Below are 23,363 nucleotides of genomic sequence, written 5' to 3'. Positions count from 1 at the left end.
AATCATTCTCTGCTGTTATGAAGCCTCATGGGCCATTAGGATGCTCGTGAATGCGTATCCAATGACATCCATCCCTTTTTATGTAGTATAAACCGACTTCAGGCTACCAAAACGCACAAAACGCATTCAGCGGGCAAAAAAAGCTAAAAAAAAAGACATTGCCGGATCCGGGATGCACCCCGGAGGTGGCCCAGCCGCAACCCGCCGCATGGGACCCGCCACACCGCTTCAACTTACTCTTCTTCCAAGTACTTGGTGGACTGGTCTCATTGAATTCACTGGGGAAACTATAGGTAGGTATGTTATTTGTGATGTGTCTATACCCAGACGTAGCTTCGGATCATCGTATGCGCGATCGAAGACGCTGTTCTGGTTTGGTCGCGACAATCGAGTTGAACGCGGCACCTTAGACTCCTACACTCATCGTAACGAGTAATAGATACAATGGATGGGCCACCTTGCGGGTCTCCTTATATGCACGGTAAATTTTATATAGCATATATATTTCCTGGGCCATTTGATGCGTGGCAGCTTCAGTCCTGGATTTGGGCCACTGGGTTGCCACACCACACGAGAGACCGGAGTGGATACCGACGCCGTCTCATTTCCGGCCGACCTCCGGGATATCCCGGATTTTTTTTGGGCTGGCCGAAATGCGATTTCGGGCTCCTGTGGTATCGGTTTGTGCTCTAGGCAGCAGATATGAATTATGGAGACCAAATGAGCTATTCAAAGCACTTCTGGGTTCTCCAATATGTGAAAATCAGCGCAGGAGAGGCACAAACCGAAGTTTGACATGGTCTGCATTCGAGCAGCGCGAACGCGCGACGCGCGTCAACAGACCGTGAACTCTGTGGCAACGGTACACCATACTAACCGTCGTCGTTCTGTGAGAGCGAGCTGGCTGGCCAGCGGCGAGAGAAAGCGCCACACGCAGCTCTGGTCACGAACTGGGTGGCGAAAGCGATAAGATAAGATCGCGATCAGCGGAACACGCTCGCGTGCCTTGCTTCCGCGATCCTCGGCGCCGACTTTAACGAGCCGAGGCGTTCCATGCTTTTTCTTCTTGAGAGGTACTTTCCTGACCTCTTCGCCCCATTCTACGCTCGATAATGTGCTCGATAGCGATGATCCGTCACCGTACATGACCTCTTTCTCCTTTTCATCCGTCTCTTCGGCGCCTGGATGCGAAGCCCTGTCGCTATCATACTCTTCCTATTGCTCCCCGACGCCTGTCTCATTCGACCAACCGTCCTCCGAACAGGGTGTTCATCTCTGCCATCATGATCGCAGTTGTCTTTCTCCTCTAATTTCGCAGAGAGATGAGGATCCTACTCAAGTTTTAGCCTGGCGAAGGATCTAGGACTGTGTGTAGCTGTTGAGTATGCTCAGTGGATATGACCGTGGTCAGTCGTTGGTTTTTGATCTTTGCATCTAGTAGTTATTGTTGGAGGGTCTGAGGAGGTGTTTCAAACAGAAATACACAGTGTGTTGCACGAAGGATGGCGATGGGATCTTCGCTGACCTATCTGCTCTTCCGTCTCTCGCCTGTGCCTCTGACCCATGGTCTCCTTTCTGAGAGTAATTCTGGTCCTGTTGCAGACGTATCGAAGGCTTCACGTTCCAGTATTTCATCTTACTTGTAGCGCACAGAGTGTTTCATCTTCCCTTGTTTGGAATTAGCTGACGAAGTTCTCTCTTTACAGTAATCTCTACCCCTCCGTGCAATATCTCCGATGTTTTGCAGCATACGAGGTTCGTGGGTCCGCTTTATCCATGCGTCGTACGTCCCACCCTTTGATCCATCTTACTGTTCGATGTCATCCGTCATGCTGACCTCTTTACCACGAAGGCTGAGCAGAGGTTATTTAGAAAGAAGAACTTGGGTAGGCTGGCGAGATTCTGTACTGGTGACGTTCAGCTTCTGTTATGACTAGACAGTGCAAGGTATGTTTCTCCCCGTCGAATTGTTGAATCATTTCGCAACCCGTGCTTCCTCCCATGAGTCTAGCCTTCGTATATCCGTCTTTTAGTGTCGATATCTGACTATGTGTGCCTCGTTCGCTTGGTGTAGAGCCTGAGCAGTCATCAAATGCGCCATATCACCTATTGGAAGATGGTCGAACGACACAGTTGCCCCCGTGTTCGAGTAGGTTATATGCGTGCGATATATGCGTGTATGCTGATGTTTCTATTTCTCTTTCTTTAACTGGCATCATACCCGAAAGAGTACGTCTTTTTTCTCCCTCTATTCCTCCGTCACCCACTGCTTCCTTCTATCCTTACCTCTCATCACCGTCGGTTGTTATTGGAGTACCTGCATATGCATCACGCTCTCCAAGACACATCCATATATTGGTAGTCGATTCAGAAAGCCCTCTCCGTGACTCTCTGCTCGGTGGTTACATTTAAATCTTCCTCCCTTCCACTACCGCGTCTATCACAGTCAACGTTTACCGGAAATTCCGTCTTTGTGACTTGGACTTCTCTTCTATCAGCGTATCGAAGAAGATAGTGACTATTCGGGCTATTTCAGGAGGCCAAATCGATCCATCGTCTCTCTCGTTCGTTCCAAGTCTTCCATACTTTCTCTATGTGATAACTGAGCGACCGAGGTTGTATCGAATGTAGGGAGATACTTTCTAACAGGTATGTGACGTACAATAGTATCACAGTATCTCGACATAGTCTCTGACCCAACACATTCGCAGGCCCCCGTTGCTCTCATACTAACCACCGAAATGTACAAAAGGTACCCACTTGACGAATGCCCCCTCGCCGACCTTCTCTCTAAGCTTCTCTACTGCGTAATGCATAGCATACGCCTCCTTACCACGATTGACCCCACCGTCTTTCAACAAGTAGGTATACACCTCCTTCGCAATCACAGGCGCGTCCGCGTCACCGATAGACCACATCGTCCCAAACACGGAGCGATATCCAGCCATGAGCATCCCAGAGGCGAGATGAGCCGCCTCCTCTGGGCGTTTCTCGTCTCCCGTCGCGGTCTGACACGCAGACAGGAACGCTATCTCTGCAGAATCGAAGGACTTGGCCATGATCGTCTTTAAGTCCAGTGGACCGTCGTGCAGGGCGAAGGCGCTCTTGATCGGGTCATCGGGGTGCTGGACCCCGTGACAGGCAAAGTGGCACCAATTCCCTCTATCCATCTCGTCGAGTACCGCAGAGACCGTAGCTTGGTCACTGTTGAGCCACGAGAAGTCTAAGGCGCCGACGCAATTCTTGACAGCCTGGACCTCGGACACTGTCCCAGGTAGGCGACTTTGTCCAGGCGTACTGGGTTGCGATATCGCAAGGATACGCGGAGCGGACTTGGGGTGGTCATTTGATGGTCTGTTCAGCGTAGCCAAGGTCGGCGTGTACGAAGATACGGCATATTTGAAAGCCCTTGGCTGGTCGTGCGTGCTGTAAAGACCCGCAGCGTGAAGGGGAAGAAATGCGAGCGGCCCCGTAGCACACCATGTGATATGGGGTAGTTCTTCAGTCTGCGGTGTAGTCTGTTGAAATTGATGTTGAGAGTAGACTCAAATTTATGGAAGGTATCTTCACGCACCATGTATCCGAGAGCGGAGAGTACTGGACTAACGACGTTGATCCATATAGCCTCTAAGACCTTCTGCATCTTGAGCTTTTCTACGCCGCTCACGAGATGTTTCTTACTGGCACGATCGTCGCGATCTCGGATTCCTGCCTTGGCCAGGGACTTGATCAAATCAAGACGCAGGTTCTTGGCCGTATCGTATGTGAAGTCTGTCGGGAGTGCCACATGAAGAATCGGTAAATCCCTGTTTCGTAAAACGAGGGCATCGCAGCGGCGTCGGTGAACGTTGATGACGACGACTGGTCCAGATCGCGTAGCGCCAATGAGCTCAGAGAGCTGCTTTGGTTGCAAAAACCTTTCGAATCCCTTGATGCGGCGAACCTCCGCCAATAGCCCCTCGTACCTCTCTGCCAGTCTGCGGTGTTTCTGCGCCTGCTCTTCCGAAGAACTTGCAGGACTCTCGAGAGCGACACTGGAAGTTGTCGGCAGGGTAGTTCCCGCCTTCTCCAGCTGCTGAGAAACCTGTTCCAACTGATTTGCCAGATCTCCCTGCTCCGCTGCCCTCAGCTCGTCCATAGGAGAACGTAGACTTAGAATCTGACCCCATACAACTGATCGTCCCTGTTCCAACCATTCAAGTGCGGTATCATACTGCTTCATCTCGATAGCTGCTGCCGCTGCCTCATTCACCGCATCGCCAATAGACAATATATCTTCATAACGACGAGAAACATCTGTTCCGAGCCAGATGATGCGGGGTACGAGACTGATGATGGTCTCGTGAGCCTCAAGACTGGGCGTTCCACGCTGTATCAGCCAGCCTTCAGCCCATCTCCGCGCAGAGCGGAACATAACAAATGGAGGGGCAGACGTAGATCTCGCACTGTCCATAAAGTGCTGAGTTGATGCCTTGATATCATCGGGTTCTCGAATATTACTCCATCGACAAGCGTACGAGTTTCCGAGGTTGCTCAAATATGTGGCCTTGTCTGCATGGCCGCTGGGCATGAGGTCGCTCGCTTGAATTTGTAAAGTGATTGCCTCATCGATATCAGGACGGTCCTTGAACCTTTCGTATCTGGAGAAAAATGATGATCCAAGATTGCTCAAACGCAGAGGGCTCTCCGTGTCGTTGATAGATGTGAGCGCGAGGGCATTCTTTCCAGCAGAGATAGCTTCTCCAATATCGGTATATTCTCCCGAATACTCGAATTTGCGAAGGTAGGATACTCCGAGACTATCGAGGAATTTGACTCTATTCGCATGGCCATCTGGAGTGAGTGCCAGAGACTGCCGCTGTACCGCTATAGCCTCTTCAAGAATGTCAATATCGCCAGTATGTTCGTACCTCCGAAGAAGCGAGTTCCCGAGGTTGTTGAGACGCAGAGGCTTCTTCGCATGATCATCCGGCGTCAAACCTACGGCCCGCCTATGGAGTGCGATGCCCTCGTCCACATCGAGCAAAGTCTTCAATCGCTCAAATCTGCCAAGTAACGCCTTCCCAAGGTTCCCGAGATAAGTAGCCTTCTCAGAATGGCTATCTGGTACAAGCTCAAGAGCTTGTCTGTACAACATGATGGCCTCGTCGATATCCGGTACATTCCCTGTATGTTCAAACTTCCGAAGGAACGCGTTCCCGAGGTTATTGAGCCTGCCAGGCTTCTGCGTATCTCCCTCTGGCGTAAGATCAGATGCCTGCTTCTGGAGCGTAATGCATTCTTCGATATCAGGCAGTTCATCTAAACGCTCGAACCTGCGAAGGTACGAGATACCCAGATCATCGAGACGCGTAGCTCTCTGCGGATGATCATGAAGCATCATGCCCAATGCTTGTCTCTGCAGCGCTATAGCCTCCACTATATCGGGGAAACTTCCGAATCGCTCGAATCTACGACAAAGCGACGCTCCAAGTGCGCTCAGGCCCCTACCCTTCTGAGCACGCCCATCGGGGGCAAGCGTAATGGCCTGTCTGTGAAGCGTGATAGCTTCGTCGATATCTGTGGTATTGCCCAAACGCTCGAAACGGTGGAGGTGACATTCCCCGAGATTATTGATGTGAGACGGCTTAGCAGCATGCTCTTCAGGCGTAAGCGCTACAGCCTGCACATGAAGTCTGATCGCCTCTTCCAAATCTGATAACTTTGCTGAACGCCTGAAGCACCATATGTATGAGTTACCGAGGTTACTGAGGAATATAGGCTTATTCGGAATTTCGTCGGATGTGAGAGAAACAGCATGTTTTTGAAGCTCGATAGCCTCGTCGATATCAGAGAGTGTTCCAAGCCGTCTAAATCGAGATGAAAACGAAGATCCCAGTCCGCTTAGGATAGCAGGTTTCTCAGCGTCATCATCGGCCGCAAGTGTAACAGCCTGCTGCTGAATACGTATGGACTCGTCGATATCTGCGGAATTTCCAGTATGCTCGAACATACAACAATACGACGTCCCCAAAACGCCAAGATACTTGATCTTTTCCGGGTCATCGTCCGACGCGAGGTCCACAGCCTGTCGTCCGAACACTATCGCCTGTTCAATGTCGCCAAGCTTTCCCAAGGCGTCAAATCGGCGAAGGAACGCATTCCCCAGACTATATAAACTTGGGGGGTCATTATGATCCGTGAGTTCCACAGCCTGCTGCTGCATCGAGATGGCTTCATCGGCGTCAGATAGATCACCTAGATGTTCGAATCGAGAAAGCAGAGAGCTTCCGAGGTTCGTGATGCGAGCATGTTTCTTTTCGTGGCCGTTTGGCGTGAGTGATATAGCCTGTCGCTGACGAGATATGGCTTCGTCGACATCTGAGATAGCACCAACGTACTCATATCGAGAGATGAGCGAGGTTCCGAGGTTGGTTAGAGCGGAAGCCTTGGCATCGTCATCGTCAGGCATGATCGCGACAGCCTCATTCAAAGACGAGATGGCCTCGTCCAAATCGTTCGTCTCTCCCGCGTACTTGAATCTCTCGGATAGAGAAGTGCCCAATACTCTCAAACATGAAGCTAGCTCTCTGGAGCCTGGGTCAAAAAACGGCTTTACGTCACGGCTGTAAAGGATCGCATCCTCTATGTCGTCTAGATCACCCAAGAAACTGTAGCGGTATTGCAGAGCATCGGAGAGTTCGAGAAGTATCGGATTGTAGAGACGATGATCTGTGGGGAGAGTATTCAGTGCTTGTCGCATGCCAGATATTTCACGATCGAGTCCTTCGAACTAGAGAAATGGTGGTTTGTCAGTTTTTCTTGTGATAGTGGATGGGATGAGGAATATAGAGGTCACCATTGCGAGAGCAGGGTCCTCGACCTCTGAACCCGTCACATTCTTGGAACGAAGGCACACAGCGTCAAAACGACTAGTGATGAAGGAAAAAGGGCCGATAAGTACGCACGTTCTCTGGTTCTATAGCTTCATACGCATCTCCATCCATGATCTCAGCTTGTTCGTGCGGTGTGGGTGCTTCGTCTGACATCAGGTTCAAGTCGCCTTGGCGAACTGGTGTACGCAAAGAGATAAGTATGCGGATTTCGAAGAAAGCAAAGCAAGAGCGAGCTGACGAGTGAGTCCGGCTGCGGTATCGTTGTTGGGGACAAAGTTGAGACAGCGACGTAGTCAAGGGACGAGTATATATATCGACGGATGGAGGACACTGCCACTGATCGATGAGAGTGAAAGCAAAGTCACAGGTCAAGAAAGCGGCATCGACGGGTTTCAGGGCCACGCATCCAAAGTCACAGGATCTAGATAGCGCTTGTGTGGGCTTTCGTGTAAATAAACATTGTCCCTTTGGTTTGCAAGCTGTGCGGTGTTGATGTCGTACACATCTGAATGACTAGAGTGCAAGAGCTGCTAGTAGTTCCACGTAGGGAGTCTCTCGACCATTGCAATGACTGTAGTATCAAAAGAACTCAATCGCGTCGGGAAGAGTATTAGGGTCAAAGTAGTGTGGTTAATTTTCGGGAGTATGACGAGGCGCCATGAACAATTCGAGGAGCGTAGATGATTCGAGGAAACAGACCGGGATGAACAGTTGAGGTTCGAATCGCAACAGCTCGATCAGAGCTGACCAGAGTCACCAGGAAATATTCAGTAGCGCCCAGTGAGACCATACATCCCAGTACTAGGCCTTGACTGGGCCTGAGGCCTGAGGTCTGAGAGGTCGAGTGGGGGAAGATTTGGACTCATTGGAGAACGCCAAAAGCTTGCCTGAAACATGTCACATCGATGACGTCGACGTTCCGAGACCAGTGTGGCGGTGGCAACTTGGAGCACACATCTGTATTGTGAACCAACCACTGACACAACAAACTGACTTGAACTTTCAGTCATTCTCACAGAATCGTATCAAAGAGAACTGATATTGTCGAAAAACATGACTTTAAACAAATACAAGCAAAGGTAACCGATCCAGATCGCCAGTCTACAGGTCCGACAGATTCCCAACGATATCCTCAGGTCCTACCGTCTTCTCTCCATCCCCATCTTCATCCCAATCAAAATCACCATCCCCGCCCTCGTGCTCCTGACCATTTATGTCATCGCCAGACATTTTCAGCCCCTCACTAAACGTCTTGTCATTCCCTCGCATCGCAGACTCAAACGCGCCGTCATCATCACTGTCCCACCACCCATCCGTTCCCATTACATTTCCGCCTCCAAGCGATGACCTCTTGGTCCTCTGAAAAATCCTCCTTCCACTGGATGGGCTGACACCAAGCCCCTTCAGTTTCTCATCTGCCGCTTCTTCCCTACGTAGAGCTTCGGCCTCGAGGCGTTTAAGGTGACGAAGGTGGAGTGGATCCGGAGCGGATGGGTCGAATGGAGGAGGGGAAACTGGTGAGACGGTGTTGGTAGACATAAGGGAAGTGTGAGTATTGGCGTGAGGAGGCGGCTGAATTTTCGCTTGTTGGAGAACTTGAGATTGAGCGTCAGCGCGGGCAAGCCCTGTGGCGTCCGTATCCTCGACTCCAACTCCTACATCCTGATCGAAACCTCCACCCCCGGAACCTTTCACAACATCACTATCCACGCTTCCATTCGACTCCAAGCTCCTCTCAAGGGAACGCGATCCCTGGTTGAGTAGATAAATCCCCGAACCTACACTCGACCTCGCAACCCCCGATCCGGCGCGAGTACTAGCCGCCGAAACCTCAGCGAACTCCTCATCGTCATCATCAACCTCGAGCGTAAGCTTTCCGAGCTGCTTCTCGAGCTTTGGGAAGGCCTTCTCAAATTCGGATTCAAATCCAGAGTTTGGTTGCGACTCCGGAATATATTTAGTGTCGACCGGGTCCGACACGGTGTGCGAACGGATGCGAGTGAAGGTACGCGTGCGGGTGAAGCTGCTGGTGCGAGTTTGAGTTCCGGATTGGGTCTGTGGCTGAATATTTGATCCGGAATCGAAGGTCCGACCAGATTTGAAGGCGTTTATGGGAGCAAGATTGGAGGTAGACTGGAAGGGCGCGCTGGGTACGTTACTCCTGGATGCCGTGGCGGTGGTGGTGGTGGTGGTGGTGGTGGTGGTGGTGGGGAAGACAGAGAGCATTGAGCTCGTCCGAGCACGATCGCCTTGAGTTGATTTTTCAGCAACACGAGGCTCGGGTCGAGGCTGTGGGCGGGAGGGGCGTGCCCGATCGCGATCGTCCAAGTCTATGCCTTCCTTCCTCGGTGTGGCTCCAGCGTTTTGATCCCGAAGCCGCCTGGTGAGGTCCGCCCATTCTAAGGCCACACTGTCCACGTCATGAGCGCCTGCCATGGCCGTTCTCGCTGCAGCCCTCGCCGCTGACAGCGCTTGAGGAACACGTGGTTCATACTTCGGGTATGAAGAACGCGATGAAGACGCCGAGTAGGAAGGGCGCGATGACGAACCTGCTGCGGATGTGAGTTGAGATATTGAAGGCGTAGATATTCTGGACATACTCGTATTACTTCCAGTCTGGATAGGTTCATCCGACGTCCTCAACGAGTTTGGGCGAGATGAATGCTTGGGAGAAATAGACCTGTCCGTACTAATACTCGCCTTCAGATAGGTATCCTCAACCTCAGGCCTCCCCTTCAGCCCCTGCGTAAGCTTCGCCTCCGATTCGAAAGCCGTAAAGATGTTATTGGCTTTGGATGAGGCCCCAACATCATTCGAGGCATCACCTTCAACGTTCCCCTCACGGTGATCGCGACGGCTAGAACGTACAGAGCTCGACGATGACCTCTGAGCGAGCTGAGACGCTCGATCTTTAGCTGTGGCGCTGGCGCGTATTACAGACTCATTCTTCGGCGCCCAAAAGTCAGTCGAACCTTCCAAGGTAGTTGGATAAGAAGGCCGAATGGGTTTGACGATTTGTTTTGCGCTAGTGGTAGAGTTTGAGCTGTGTTTTGTCTCGTAGATCGATGCGTTGCTGGCAGAGGTGGTGGTGGAGGAGTAGGAGGAAGACGCTGAGTTGAGAATCGACCGTTTGGTGGGCGTGGGTGAGCCGTGGATCTGTGTGCTTAAGGTGGGCGTGGGCGTGGTGGGAGTTAGTTTCCTCGAGGTCGGTATGAGTGGGGTGGGTGTATATTTGGTGGGCGTGACATCGGAAAAGAGGGTGTGGTGCGCGGCAGAGGAGGAAGGGGAGGGCGACGAGTAAGACGACGAGTAAGCCGACCACGAAGACGAAGACGAGAAAGACGAGGAGGATGAAGACGTCGACGACGAAGCAGAGACGATTGTATCTTTCGAGCGAGCGGGGATTGGCTGTATCAGAAAGTACAAGAAAGCGAACGTGTATTGCATTAGCTTATGTTATAGGATGCTCCAAGCTGGGGTTGGGCCGAAAGGGAACAACGCGCGAAAGACAGATAGGGAATGACGGGAGTGCAACACCCTAGGGGGCAAAACGCGAGAGGCAAGACAAGAAACATAGAGAACGACGTACTATCCCAGGTGAACACGGGGGGGTAGAGTCAGTTTTCGACTTTGTCGTCAATTGCGACGTCCAGGCTCTTGCTGTCGTGTAACTGTCAGTCTCCAGATATTTCTGGACCATTCTGATGGCGGTTCCCTCCTCCTTTCTCCTCTCAACACCTACAAACCCGCTTTCTACCATGCGTACATCCGAAGGAGTCAGGTTGGATGTGCAAGTAGGGTAGGCTCTCGAGCTGCGCTGGCTGGGGAGGCGCCCAGGCGAATGAGGAGAGCCGTTTGATCCTGGGGAGTTGGAAGGTGAGTGGCTTTCTTGGTCTTCTGGGACGCTGCCCATGACTCCCATGTCCGCCGAGTCCAATTCATAAAAGACGGCAGGAGTGTTTTCAAAGGTCCTGCACAAGACGACGAAGTCGGGCTAGTGGTGTAGAGCACGATAAGGAATGGATTCAGTGAACGATCAACAAGTGTTCAAGACGTTGTGTAGAAGCTGGACGGAGAGAACAGCAGGGGGGAGGGACAGGAAAGGAGGAAATAGCGAGGAGAATGTGCCGATGATGATGGCTGAAGGAAGCAAACCAACGAAGAGAGAGTGAGACAGAAATGAGACACGCACATCTTCACTCCACTTCTTCAGTCTCATCGCCCTTGACGCTTTCTTCTGTTGTTCCCTTTCTTTCTCCTCCAACTCCATCCGCGTCAATGTTCTATCGCTCATGTCCGAACTTTCCTGCAACGGCTTTGCGCTGGATCCAAGGATTACAGTCGTTGGCCTAGAAGGTGTCGAAAAGCTAGCCTTCCGAGTTCTGGGTGTCTGCTTAAAGGGATCTTGAGGTTCATCCGGTATATGGGCAGGTGCGGGTGTCGAGGCACGGGTAAGGGTCAAATCCCACGAGTGTCGTATCTTGGACCCCTCGAGGGCGGGAAGGTCGTAGTCGTCTTCAGAGACAAGTGTGTGATAGCTCTTCGTGCGCATCAGTGGTGGCATTCTGGTTTACGGGGAAGTTGTCAGTCGAAGTATGTGATGGACGACGAGGTTAGAGGGAGAGGATACAAGAACATAAAATGGGGAGGAAGCGTGCTTGATAAGCGAGGGAGGACAATGGAGGAACCGTAGATATGGCGCTTATCGGATCGATGCGGCTGAAATTTTCTCTGTGGCCCCAGGCGACAAAAGATGGCTCGATGGGTGGCAATACGACGGTTCGATTCGGAATGAAACCCCCAGTCATAACTCGGTTCAATGGTATCACTTACACTGGGCCCTATGTACGGTCTCACCTTTTCAAAGTGGGGAGGACGACGTTTGCGACAGTGAAGCAGGACGGTTCGTGCAGGCGATCCGAAACGGGAAGTCACCAAAGGGACGAGCGGATAAGGGAAGAGCGGCTGGAGATCGACGTAAGGACGTCTTCTCTTGCACGCGGTCTTATCCGACGATCTAGTCCGTTTGCGGAAGGTTCACTTTAATGCTACTACGTGGACGAGTATTAGGATATAGGTCGAGGAGAACAGTGTGAGCAGCTAGGAGCATTTTTCCAGTGAGCATTTTCGAGTTGTTCGAACGGTCGTGGTTGTGGCCAAAGTTGGGCCAAAGCGCCTTGAAATTGCCTTGAAAGCACCAGCACAGGAATACAATTGAAATTCGGGTGCATGACGTCACGCGTTCTGACCGTCTCTCGGTGGGCGCATCTTCCCTCCTACGCTCAGCCGAGTCCGTCATGCCCAAGTCCTCCTCCTCTCCTCCCATTGAAGCTCTCTAAGTATTCTATGATAAGCGTCTCGCATTATTTGGCACTACTTACATATACTGTAGTTTTTCGCGCACAAGTTCGTGTCCCGTGTCCCATGGGGGCCGCGAACGAACTCGTGCCGCGGGACAGTCCCACCCCATTGATGTGCACTGAACTTGTAAATGGGACAAACCAAAATTTGGTGCAAATTTGACAAAAATGCAAATATATTCTATGCTCCTAAAGTGACCTCAGAAAGGCCCCCAAGACACACTTTGGGCTAGATTTTGCCACTGGGTGAAATATTTTACCCAAATGCATAGGATAAATGGCTGCTGAGCGGTTGTGAAAGGTCGTATTCCTGGAAAACTGTCGATGTTCACGAGCATTGTCCCTTGTCCCGGTCTGCTAGCGAACCGGGACACGAACGGATTATGTCATCTCGGCAACGGCCGAGGGGCGGTGGCGTGAACTTGTGCGCGAAAAAGTACAGTATGCTGGAACTCGTGGCCATTCTTATTCGCTGCCAAGGTTACCATTTTATGTGACACAGCTTAAGCCTTACCCTGCCTTACCTTGGTGCCACTTCGATATGGATGACCACTGTTGTTTCGGCCGACTCTGCACGAGTTTCTACGAATTCACAAGGATATCTGCCATGGAAAAATACGGCGAGAAACGATGGCGATAGCAATGCTTAAGCGTCCGAGAAAGGTTGTTGATGTGTGAGCCATCGCTGTAGTTCTTCTTGGATACTTAGTGGTTTTTTCCACTCATCGCGTCGGCGTGCAACGTGTGCATGAGGAGCAATAGTACGAGTCGGCGGGATTCCTTGGTAATATGTTCATCTTCTGCCCTCAGCGATCTGATGTGCGTCGTTCTTTGGAATGAAGGCATAAGCGATCCCCTTTTGTCAGACATGAGCTGACTTTCAGCTCATACACCGCATTCCTCCATCACTCGCACTGGCCGTTTCATATGCACACGCCTTTATACTCCCTCACATCAGAGTAACTCATAGCCGCATAACGCATGTCGACGTGCAATACTCAGCGCGTAATCCTTGATCTTCTTTGTGCTCATATGTGCAAGCCCCCTCAAATCGACACCATGTTACTGTCACTCGTTTCATCGAGCTCCGTCTCAATGTTCACATGCAGGCCGGGATTACGGTGATAGAGCCTCATCCCAAGGTTTGCTCGAATTCTTCTACGTTGTATTTCTGAGGTCTGGGTGAACCTGTATATCTCAGCCTTTCTACCCATCGGGGAATGAGATATGAGCCTCGTGTTCTTCAACTCGGATATACGTGAGCTATGGCGTCCCGTGACGATGCAGAGTCTACAAAGACACTTGTTTTGTTTTCTTTCTCTACAGTGTTTCGAATGGAACCACAAGCGGAGATGAAATACATGATTCGGGATTGCCCTATCGTCGTGCTAGGATACGCGGGTTGCAGAACCAAAGAGACTGTCGTCAAAGTCAACGAGGTGCCGCGAACAGTTGGGTGGTGTGGCGTAAAGACACTTGATGACACTCGTCAAGTTTTAAAGAGTCGGGCCAAGGTGAAAGTATCATACAACTTAGGAAGTATATATACAGCAGTAAATCGGAAACACAATTATGGTACTAGATGTTGGTACAATATGTTACAAAGCAACCAGAATAGTGATGTGCACCGTCCAAGAAAAGTGGGAACTATCCCCACGAACATGATAACCACTTTAAATAACCTCCACTACGACCGTCCCTCTTCACATCCCTCTCATCCCACCACCTACTCCCCCGTACGCACCCGCACTCGGCCCTTGCCCCTGTCCACCGTCTCCATACGCAGTAGGAAACTGATGATTTTGATTATTGTGCATCTGGATCTGCTCCTGCGCGCTGAGTATCGGAAGACCAGGGACGATCTGTGGTGCCGAAGTGGAACTGAGGTGATCTGAATTCGAGGGCGATGGGAGTGAGTTGGGGAGCGCGAAGAAGTCCAGGCCGCCGGCGCTGGGCCACGCCGAGAATGATGTGTTCGACGACATCTGCTCACACAGATAACGAAAGTCAGAGAACGAGCATAGAGGCGAAACAAAGAGGAGATAGCTTACAGGTTGGCTGTCGGCACTGGTATCCATTGGCATGAACGACGAGAAAAATTCGTCCAAAAACGTCGTAGAAGCTGGGAGCGGAGGCCCCGGAATGCCCTGCTCGAGCGGGAGTTGGTGCTGGTATACGTTCGTTCTGGGCGGGACACCACCGTAGGGAGTCGCATCTGCACTTTCCGAACGCATTCGGCTGGGAGGTAACGCCGCACCCAAGTACGGCGGGATGGGCGCTGGAGCAGTGTGTACGGAAGGTAATGTGGCAGCCGAAGAGGGATATTCGACCACAGAATGCCGTGGGCCCATTGCTGGGGCGTGTGACGGGCCAGCTACAGGGGCATGAGAGGGACCAGGCGCCATGGGTGGAGGGTGCAGCCTGATTTCGTCCGCATCTGGCTCCTCCTGCTGCTGTAACGCATTCGCGCTCTCTAGCATCTGCATCAAAGCTCCAACCATCTTTGGTGTCCCCGGAATCTTCAACCTGATCCCATGCGCCAAAATGGGCAGCGTCGTCTCCAATCTCTCCCTAGCTTTCTCGGCCCTCTTTCCGCCCCATCTCCCACCACTTCGCCTCTTAACCTTGCTCGTACCCTTCTTGGACGATCCTTTCGCTCCGTCCTTCTCGCTACCAACGACGGCCTGGCTCTGACTTGCGCTGATGACGTCGCCCATGTCGATGGTGGCGGAGCATAGTGCGGCATACACGAAAAGGTAGGTAGACCGAGCGACGGGGAATGAACTCTTGAAGAGGCGGAGGCAGGCGGCAATATCTTGGGCAGACTTTCGGCACGCTGTGGCGGCGTATGGGACGGCGAGGGAGCCGGTTTGGGCGAAGGGGCGGTAAAGGAGGATCCAAATCGTGTGGACCAAAAGACTAAACCAGATTGACCATGGTCAACGCTAGGGCTTACGCCGAAAAAAGCCAGAAATTGTCGTGAAAGCTTACTTGAACTGTATGACGTGCGCCGGTGGCGACACCGGTGGAAGGTTGTCCGCGTCAAGGAGAATTTCGACGGGCACCTGAGCTTGCCACGCTATCATGCGATCTCGCATACTAAGAACGAAATCGCGAGCTTGAAGGAGGCGGGACTCTTTGATGGAGTAAACGTGCTCGAGTACTTCGTCGAGGAACTGGAAACAATGAGTTGGTCAGTTACAGACACAATCGACGAACGAAGTCAAGGTGTGTAATTACCTGGTAGAGTGAGCACGAACTTGGTGAAAGTCAGCACCGTATAGATTGCTGAAATAATAGGAAGCTACCTACTATCGGAAGCATCTCATCTCGAAGGACGGTTGGGCGCCAGAGTACGGCTTTGTCGTGAACTCCGCGTACTGCACTTCCGAATAGAAAGGTCTCCACAAGGTTACTCCATCATCGACAGCTAATCATGTTACAGCCCCAATGACCGGTGGTTAGTTGATTGACAAAGGAGGACGAGACCGAAGGCGTACACGGGAGTGGAGGCTTCTCTTTCGGCCTTAAGGTAGGCTTTTTTGCGAGGGACAACGACAACGTCCTGAGACAAGAGTAATGCGCCGTGTTAGTAAAGGTGATTGGCCAAACGATCGAGAGTGAGGAGGCGTACTTGTCCCACGTATATGCCGCCCAATACGTGCATAATTCGGCCGTCCGTAGCTTCTCGGGTTGGCCTTCGTAGCTACGATTTGGTCGCTCCCACGCAAGGTCTATCGCAGGAGATGGTCTGTCACACACGAGTGCCGAAAGAAAAGTAATCTGAGATCGGTATTTACCTTCGATCATTCGGAATGCGTAGCCGGCCATCACCCATGCCTGAGAGTACAGGCCCTCAGCCGCATTGTGACCAGAAATGAGGAGGAGACCTGGTCGAGATAAGCGCGCAGGCTCGAAGGATATACACCCAAGCGAAAAAGACCGACCTTGAACGGTCGCAATCGCACTTGGCCTGCTGAGCTCGACTGCCAGGAGTAAATGGGCCCTCGCCTGAACATAACACTACCTGCGTCAATACACAGTCGAATACAGTAGAAGGACGAGAGATTACCCACCGCAAACTCATGGAGCCGATCTCGCATCTCCGGTATATGTCTCGACGCCTGGGAGTAGATGCACCAGAGGAGGAAGTCGTTGCAGAACGTAGGTTCGCTAGAGTGGAGGCTTTCTGACCGAGGCAGATGGTCAATACGTACATAGATCGACTGATTGATGATATGGTCCACGTACCTTCGAAAGCAGGTCGATAAATGACCTCGTACCGAGGATTCTGCCAGCTAAAGAACGAGATTAGAATAAGAAAAAGGAAGGAGGATGCCTACGCACCAGAAGTAGCTCTCCATCATCAACTGGCTTTCTGCTAAGGTAGGTATACGGAATTCAGAGAAGCTATTGACGGCGACCGCGAGTAGTCGATTGAGTGCGTCCTGGCGAAGAGCAGCCGTCTCCTTGACGGACGAATCCTCGTCCGCTGCTCGGTCAAAAACGGCAATGATATTTGAGGTCTTGGTGGACTCTGCACTGGTCTGTCAACCAAAAAATGCGTCAACAAGATAGGCACAACCTAACTAGAACAAAGACATGCAGAAGAAAAAGGCACGCACCTCGGGAAGACTGCTGCTATCATCCAACTTGTCCTCCTCGACCTCCTCCTTCTTCACCAACTTTCTCCGCTTCCTCGTTGACACAATCGGCTTGTTGACCTCGCCATCATCTCGCTGCTTCATCCACTCCATGAGCATCCGCTCCCGGTCATCATCTCCGGCGCTCGCGAGTTGTTCGATGAAAGACTGTGAAGCTTCTGCCGTAGCTATGGCGCTTTCGAGCCTCGAAGCTTCTCCGGACCTGCACGAAGCAATCGATTCGAGATTAAAATGAAGACGAGATGATCAGAGACCGAGGGCACCGAATCTATCACGAAGCCACGCACCTTGGGAATACACACGGAATCCCCGCCTGAGGACAAAACTTACACAAACTCTCTCCATTCTCTCCCTTCCCATCGCATCTCCTCTTTCTGCGCCTACATGCCTCACACGATGCTGCGTATCTTCTCTTTCCAGTGCGCGTATCGACGTTCTTGGAACCGGTGGCTGTGGCTGTGTCTGCATCGTGTCTAGATGCAGAATTCAAGCCTGATCCTGAAGCTGATGCGGTTCCAGATGGCGAATTGTCGTCATGTTGTTGCGGTTGTGGAGATTGTGAAGCGTTGTGGAAGTTCGAGTGAGAGTTGGAACCGAATTCGAAGCGAGGAGACGACTGTTGTTCTGGCGGGGAAAGCGAGTGTGATTGCGATGGGGATTGTGATGGTGAAGAGGGATGTTTCGGCATCGGACACGACCAGGGCGGAGAAAAGCAGATAAAAACTTAGGATACGTGTGAGACTCACACGATCGAGGACGAGTGTGGGGTGCAGCCAACAATCTCCGTCGTTTGCTCAGGGGCGCTTGCCGGTGTGTGTCGTTGTTTGCGCGTCGTTTATGTACTCGACGCGATATACTTGCCCCGCCGATCCTTGGCTGTATCTCCTTCGAGTAGGTCAAGCTACCGTATGTTCGATGGGTCGATGGGTCGAATCGATGAAGGGATATGCTTCGTGTAGTGTTGATGCGGCAGCTCAGATACGTAGCTCAAATTTATGTGCCCACAACAAAGAGATCAGAGACAAAGGACGATCGAGCGAAGAATCATCCTTAACAGACTCCAAAGATAACGTTGTGGATTCAACAAAGGCGAGAAAGGAAGAATAAATATAGGACAGAACTCAAACCATCGTAGCAGCGGGTATGAAAAGATCGTTTGATACATGAGTCGTTACGAGAGGATTCCTCACTCGACAATACAGACCTACCAAGACAATGGCCTACGAAAGAAACCAATCACAACCCCAGCCAGCCCTTCTAGACCGCCATAATCTCCCCGACCTCCAACAAATAAGCCCATTTCGCATCCTTCCTCACCTCGATCTTCCCATCCTCCGCCAAAACCTTATACTCCTCCCACTCCTTCGTCCCATATCCCTTTCCACCCGTCTCTTCACTCAATCCCCGATTCACAAACTCCCTCAGGTCAGCGATCCAAGCCCTCATCGCCTTCTCCTCTTCGTCCGTCGGCCCGTGCATGATCGAGAAATTCCAGATGGGCTTGTCGAAAGCGTGGCCGACGCCTAGGGTGACGGGGGCGACGCGATCCATGAAAGAGGGGCGGTAGGAGATGAGGTAGCGGTGGACGCGGGAAAGAGGGACGTTTGCGTTGCGGAGTTGGTCAATTAGGAGGCGGGAGGGGGCACGAACTTGACCATCGGAAACTGGGGTAGGTGAGAGAGCGAGTAAGGACATAGCACTCGGAGTGGGAGAATGGGACAAAGAGCGATAGAAAAATAAACATACTAATATCCCCATACACCTTCTTCCATGCGTCGATATTCGGGTCTGGGTCTGGGTGTGCGTACGGAAGGTGAACCTTGCGCGTGAGGTAAGCGTCGATGAGCTTGTCCGTTACGTGCGACGGGTAGTAGTTCGAGACTTGAAGATGTAGGGTCTCCAGAGAGTCCGGTGGGTTCGTTTGACGGTAAATAGTTTCCTGTGTACGGGCAAAAATCGCATGACCGATCAGTCCATCTAAGCGGCGCAGAAGCCGATGGTGAGGTACGACTCACCTCGTCGCGAACTTCACCAATCAACAACTCCAACCGTCTCCTCTCGAACTCCTTCGCAAAGTCTCCATTCTTGAACCTATCAAACAGATCCGTTGGGAAGAACGCGCCGTCCAGCACCGGTCGAAAGGTATGCATCTTCAGTCCCATGACTTTGCTGGTGAGTTCGCGTGCGGGTATCGATCGGAGCCGGGCAAGTTTCTCGGGACCGGAGAGGGAGAGGGGAATGGAGCAAGCGGTGAGAAGCTCCTCGAACTGCGGTTGGACGTCGGAGAGGGACTTCGGAGAAGTGGGGATAGCATTGGAGTACCTGACGTCGCCACGGATACACGGTCATATCAGTAAGACAAAGTTTCCAAAGGCACAGACAGGGTGAGTGAGAAAAGGTCAAGACGGTACCGTACATGATCAACCGGTTAAACATCGGTGCGTCCTCCTTCTGCTCGTCCTTCCTCATGAAAAACTCATGGCAGACCTGCGCATGCACGCTATACGCTCCCGCACTTCGTCCCGCCAACGTCAACTTCTCCCTCGTATTCCCGCCGAACCACTTCCCGACATTCTCGTGCACCCAGTCCAGAGCTAGCCTCTGGTCCCATAGGCCGTAGTTGCCCCAGAAGTTCTCTTCGCCAAGAGACACAGCCTCGGCAGCGAGTTCGGAGGATGCGAGAAAGCCGAGGGCGGAGAGGCGATAGGCTGAGGCGATGAAGACACATTGGAGCGCGGCGCCGGTGGAGGAGATGAGCTCGGTAGGATCCATGTTGGGGTCGACGGAGGCATCTCCTACTTGCATCCAGCCGCCTACGAGTCCCTCATTAGCACTCGGACTGTGTAAAAGGTATAAGATACGAAAAAAAACATACCGTGGTACCACAGCACCACAGGCCATCCACCCTGTGGTGGTTCGCCCGCCGGCATCCATACATTCAAGGTCAAACAGTCCTCATCGTACTTCAACTTCTCCTCCTCCGGTTCATCGCTGTTACCCAGACTCGTATACTTCCCAGGCTGCGGTGCTAGAGGCCCGAACTTCGTACAGTCACGAGCATCACCATAGTGGAAATCGGAGGGGAGAGGACGCGGTTTACGCCAGCGGTAAGGACCAGTTGGCGGTAGGGCGAAAGGGATATTAAGGAAGCGTTTGACTTTATTGTCGTAGCTGAGACCGTTGAGAGAGCCTTGAGAGCCGAGGTCAAGAGTCGTGGGGGTGACGGAGTACGAGATGTTATTTCCCATCGTGTACCACACAAGCTATTCAGTGCAAGCTCAAGAAAAAGCAAGTCGTGATGGGGGAAAGTCAAAGACGAAGGTAAAGTCCGTCCAGCCGAGAGCAGCCATGACCCTCAAGAAGATATGTTATCGCACTATTATTTCTGGCGTGCTCAGTAGCTAGCGCAAAAAGCGAGAGAGCGGATGGAGTACGTGTGGCGAGAGGCGGTATGCAGCGGATTTAGTGGCGTTTCCCGATACCGACTGTTGCCGCCGGCTCGGCTACGTCCGCGCGGCCGCCGGCATTTTAGACGTCTTCACTTTGTTCTTTCCTCGCCACAACGAACGCGAACAATGCCGACTCTCGTTTTGATGTCAAATCTTCTAGGTCTGCATGCTGGGCTCAGAGGCATGTCTTTCGAGATTGAAGTCGAACTTTCCCCTCGTCTTGTCTTTTTCCTCGCAAAGTCTTTCTCTGGTCATGGCTGTCGAACTCCCAGAAACCGCCCCCATCCTCGCCACACCTCCAGCAACGTCAGCTTCGTCGACGAAACCCACGAGTTCTTGTCCAACCGCTGAGCCGAAGGATGACTTCTCTCATCTTGCTCACCATCTCAATACGCTAAGCCGTAGCCGAGGGAAGAGTCCTTTGAAGGATATTCTTCAATACATGACCCTCGACGGGATGATCAGTCTCGCTGGTGGTACGTCTTACGGCTTTCAATACTTGCGCGAAGTCAACGAGCCCTGACTTCGTATACGTATTTGGCGGTATGTGTATGTAGGTCTCCCCCACCCAGACTTCTTCCCGTTCAATTCGGTTGAAGTCCAGGCATACAAGAGCAATACCCGAGTAGACCCCGATGCGCCCCCGCCAGAATATATTTCACTCACCGTGAGTGATTCGGCAGGCGCAAAGGAACTTACCGACAATCTCCAATACGGTCCGTTACCTGCGTATTTCTCACCTCCCCACCCTCGACTCATGCCTTCCAAACTCGACTGAACTCGGTGTCGTCCGACAATCTTCTCCCATAGGTCAGGTCTCCGGCAACCCCGCCCTCGTATCCTTGCTCCACAAACTCGCACTCGAGATCTTTAAGCCTCTCCACCCCTCCCACTACGAAATCTTGCTCAACTCCGGCAACACCGACGCATGGAACAAGATCGTTTCCCTCCTCCTGGAGCCAGGCGACTCCGTCTTGGTTGAAGAACATACTTATCCGAGCGCACAGGCAGTATGGATTCCGATGGGGATTAAAGGCGTGCCGATTGATATGGATGGGGAGGGTATGAAGCCGGAGGTACTTGAAAAGGTGATTAATTCGTGGGACGAAGGAATGAGAGGAAAGAGGCCAAGGGTGTTGTATACAGTGCCGGTGGGCCAGAACCCAGTTCGTCAACTTTTCTTTTCTTCCTATCTACCCCATAACATGCCCACTACGTCCACTAAAACCGATACGTTGTGCAATAGACCGGCGCTACGATGCCCGCGGCGCGTAAAAAGGTCATTTACGACATCTGTAAACGCCATGATATAATCATCGTCGAAGACGACCCATACTACTTCCTTCAACTTCCTGCGTATAAGCTCCCTTCCGAGAACTCTCGTGCCGACAATTCGTCGTTGGAGAAATTGGACATAGCGAGCTTGGAGCCGAGTTTCTTGAGGTACGACGAGGACGGCAGAGTCATTCGGTTAGAGTCGTTCAGTAAGGTACGTGCCGACTTGTTTCGTGTTTGTATGAGGTGTTCTATTTAATTATTCGGTTCGAGTAGACCATCGCCCCAGGAAGTCGTCTTGGTTATTTTGTTTGCAACCCACTTTTCGCTGAGCGTCTACTCCGCGGGTCGGAGGTTATGTCTCAAGCGCCAAGCGGTTGGAGCCAGGTACGTCCATATCTTCTCCTATCTCTAGTTCTGTCTGGGCACGTACTCAGTCCTCATCGTTTACCGAATGCGATCTTCAGGCGATCGTTCTCAAGCTCCTTCAATCCTGGGGCATTGATGGATACCTCGAATGGTTGCAGAATCTTCGCCACAGTTATGCGGTGCGACGTGATTGGATGGTACGTTCATATTGTACACTTCCGCATCATCGCTGACTATGTTTTACAGTGCGACGCCCTGAACGAATACTTCGACCTGAATACGCCGAGTGGCAGTATTGAGACGTACGCGTACCTCAAGAGCGTTTCGTCCACCACCACGACGGAGAGGAAACCGATATTTAGCTTTACTCCTCCAGCGGTACGTTCACCAGAATCCACCTTATCTTTTCTCCTTTCGCTCCGTATCATCTGATTATTTAACTAACGCTTGATTATTACGATCGGTATTCCCTCCAGGCCGGAATGTTTATCTACCTCAAGTTCCACCTCTCTCACTTGGCGTCCTTCCAATCCATACTCGCTTCACAACCTCCACCACCGAGCGCAGAAGACGAATGGGTCGCACAAACTTGGAAGAAGCTCGCTGACGCGAAGGTATTTTCCTTGTCATCCTCCTCGTCTCATTCCATAATTCCCATCCTCTCCTCTCTCGCTCTCCTTCCATTCATCCTTCGCACCTCGCCCATGTTCGTGTGAAGTGACGCAGCTACTAACAGCAGGTGTTTGCTTTACTCCGAGTAGGTTCTATTGACGCCAGGGACGTACTACACGCCCTTCCAGGGGGAACCGTCTTCTACAAACCTTATGACGCCGCGGGAGAAGGGCGTCGCCTTTTTCAGGCTAGCGTTCAGTTTCGTCGATGTGAGTTCACGTCTTCGTCGACTTCTCTTTCCTCGTGTGTTTTGTTTCTTTGGACGACAAGAGCGCTGACGAATGTTTGTAGCGCGACGAAATGGTTGAGGGAATTAAGAGGATGGCGAAGGTGCTGGAGGATTTGTGAATTTCGGCTGTGATCATCATAGGATGTACTGCGCCAAAAGAGCCCGCCGTATGTTTCGCACAATATTGTATCGGTGTTTTTATCCCATTGTATCGCAATCAGATGCTCTACTTCTTCTTCCATGCACATATGTGTGCGTCTACTCGGAGACTTTCCATCTTGCTAGCATGCGCTAGGCGATGTTGCGTACAGAACATCTATTTTTGTCGCCGACAGATGTGTTTCCTTACTACGTACTATTGGTATGTGAGGTCCACAAATCTTTTTAGTTCCGTAAAACACTGCACCGGATCACTTCAATGAGGCCAAACGTGGACCCACAGATGCCAGGGTGTGGCCACTGAACCTTGT

At 51.8% G+C, this 23,363-nt stretch overlaps 5 protein-coding genes across 5 annotated transcripts; 1 reads left to right on the top strand and 4 right to left on the bottom strand.

Annotated features, from left to right (window-relative positions):
- Positions 1-2,729: 2,729 nt before the first annotated feature.
- On the bottom strand, positions 2,730-6,742 carry STEHIDRAFT_99451 (uncharacterized protein; the record flags this gene model as incomplete). Its single annotated transcript, XM_007305785.1, has 3 exons — positions 2,730-3,518; positions 3,575-4,546; positions 4,817-6,742. The coding sequence occupies 3 exons, from the start codon at positions 6,740-6,742 to the stop codon at positions 2,730-2,732; spliced, it is 3,687 nt and encodes a 1,228-aa protein (XP_007305847.1).
- Positions 6,743-7,957: 1,215 nt separating this feature from the next.
- On the bottom strand, positions 7,958-11,439 carry STEHIDRAFT_140271 (uncharacterized protein; the record flags this gene model as incomplete). The annotated part of the gene is made up of 3 exons (XM_007305784.1): positions 7,958-10,283; positions 10,465-10,869; positions 11,068-11,439. 3 exons carry the CDS (start codon positions 11,437-11,439, stop codon positions 7,977-7,979), a joined length of 3,084 nt encoding a protein of 1,027 aa, XP_007305846.1. The 3' UTR covers positions 7,958-7,976.
- Positions 11,440-13,747: 2,308 nt separating this feature from the next.
- Positions 13,748-17,621, bottom strand: STEHIDRAFT_122665 (uncharacterized protein). Its single transcript, XM_007305783.1, has 14 exons — positions 17,187-17,621; positions 16,861-17,101; positions 16,583-16,782; positions 16,487-16,533; positions 16,312-16,424; positions 16,183-16,246; positions 16,036-16,125; positions 15,870-15,969; positions 15,736-15,800; positions 15,548-15,665; positions 15,476-15,494; positions 15,227-15,411; positions 14,287-15,154; positions 13,748-14,220 (listed from the first exon to the last, which is right to left on the bottom strand). Exons 1-14 carry the CDS (start codon positions 17,585-17,587, stop codon positions 13,939-13,941), a joined length of 2,793 nt encoding a protein of 930 aa, XP_007305845.1. The 5' UTR covers positions 17,588-17,621; the 3' UTR covers positions 13,748-13,938.
- Positions 17,622-18,156: 535 nt separating this feature from the next.
- On the bottom strand, positions 18,157-20,147 carry STEHIDRAFT_60710 (alpha/beta-hydrolase; the record flags this gene model as incomplete). The annotated part of the gene is made up of 5 exons (XM_007305715.1): positions 18,157-18,563; positions 18,646-18,838; positions 18,915-19,221; positions 19,316-19,712; positions 19,775-20,147. The coding sequence occupies 5 exons, from the start codon at positions 20,145-20,147 to the stop codon at positions 18,157-18,159; spliced, it is 1,677 nt and encodes a 558-aa protein (XP_007305777.1).
- A 454-nt stretch (positions 20,148-20,601) lies between these two features.
- STEHIDRAFT_60514 (PLP-dependent transferase) lies at positions 20,602-23,012 on the top strand (the record flags this gene model as incomplete). Its single annotated transcript, XM_007305699.1, has 10 exons — positions 20,602-20,824; positions 20,906-21,064; positions 21,159-21,514; positions 21,595-21,837; positions 21,900-22,010; positions 22,091-22,189; positions 22,239-22,370; positions 22,469-22,606; positions 22,754-22,873; positions 22,956-23,012. 10 exons carry the CDS (start codon positions 20,602-20,604, stop codon positions 23,010-23,012), a joined length of 1,638 nt encoding a protein of 545 aa, XP_007305761.1.
- Between the last annotated feature and the right edge of the window lie 351 nt (positions 23,013-23,363).

Source organism: Stereum hirsutum, assembly GCF_000264905.1.
Source record: "Stereum hirsutum FP-91666 SS1 unplaced genomic scaffold STEHIscaffold_10, whole genome shotgun sequence".
Taxonomy (NCBI): domain Eukaryota; kingdom Fungi; phylum Basidiomycota; class Agaricomycetes; order Russulales; family Stereaceae; genus Stereum; species Stereum hirsutum.
Note: the sequence above shows the minus strand (reverse complement) of the source record. Positions and strands in the feature narration are given on the sequence as shown.

Coding starts and splice junctions, on each gene's coding strand:
- STEHIDRAFT_122665 (XM_007305783.1), bottom strand. CDS start 17,587: ATGCCGAAACATCCCTCTTCACCATCACAATCCCCATCGCAATCACAC. Junction 16,783..16,860: donor ATAGCAGCAGTCTTCCCGAG/GTGCGTGCCTTT, acceptor TTTGGTTGACAG/ACCAGTGCAGAGTCCACCAA. Junction 15,666..15,735: donor AGAGAAGCCTCCACTCCCGT/GTACGCCTTCGG, acceptor TAACATGATTAG/CTGTCGATGATGGAGTAACC.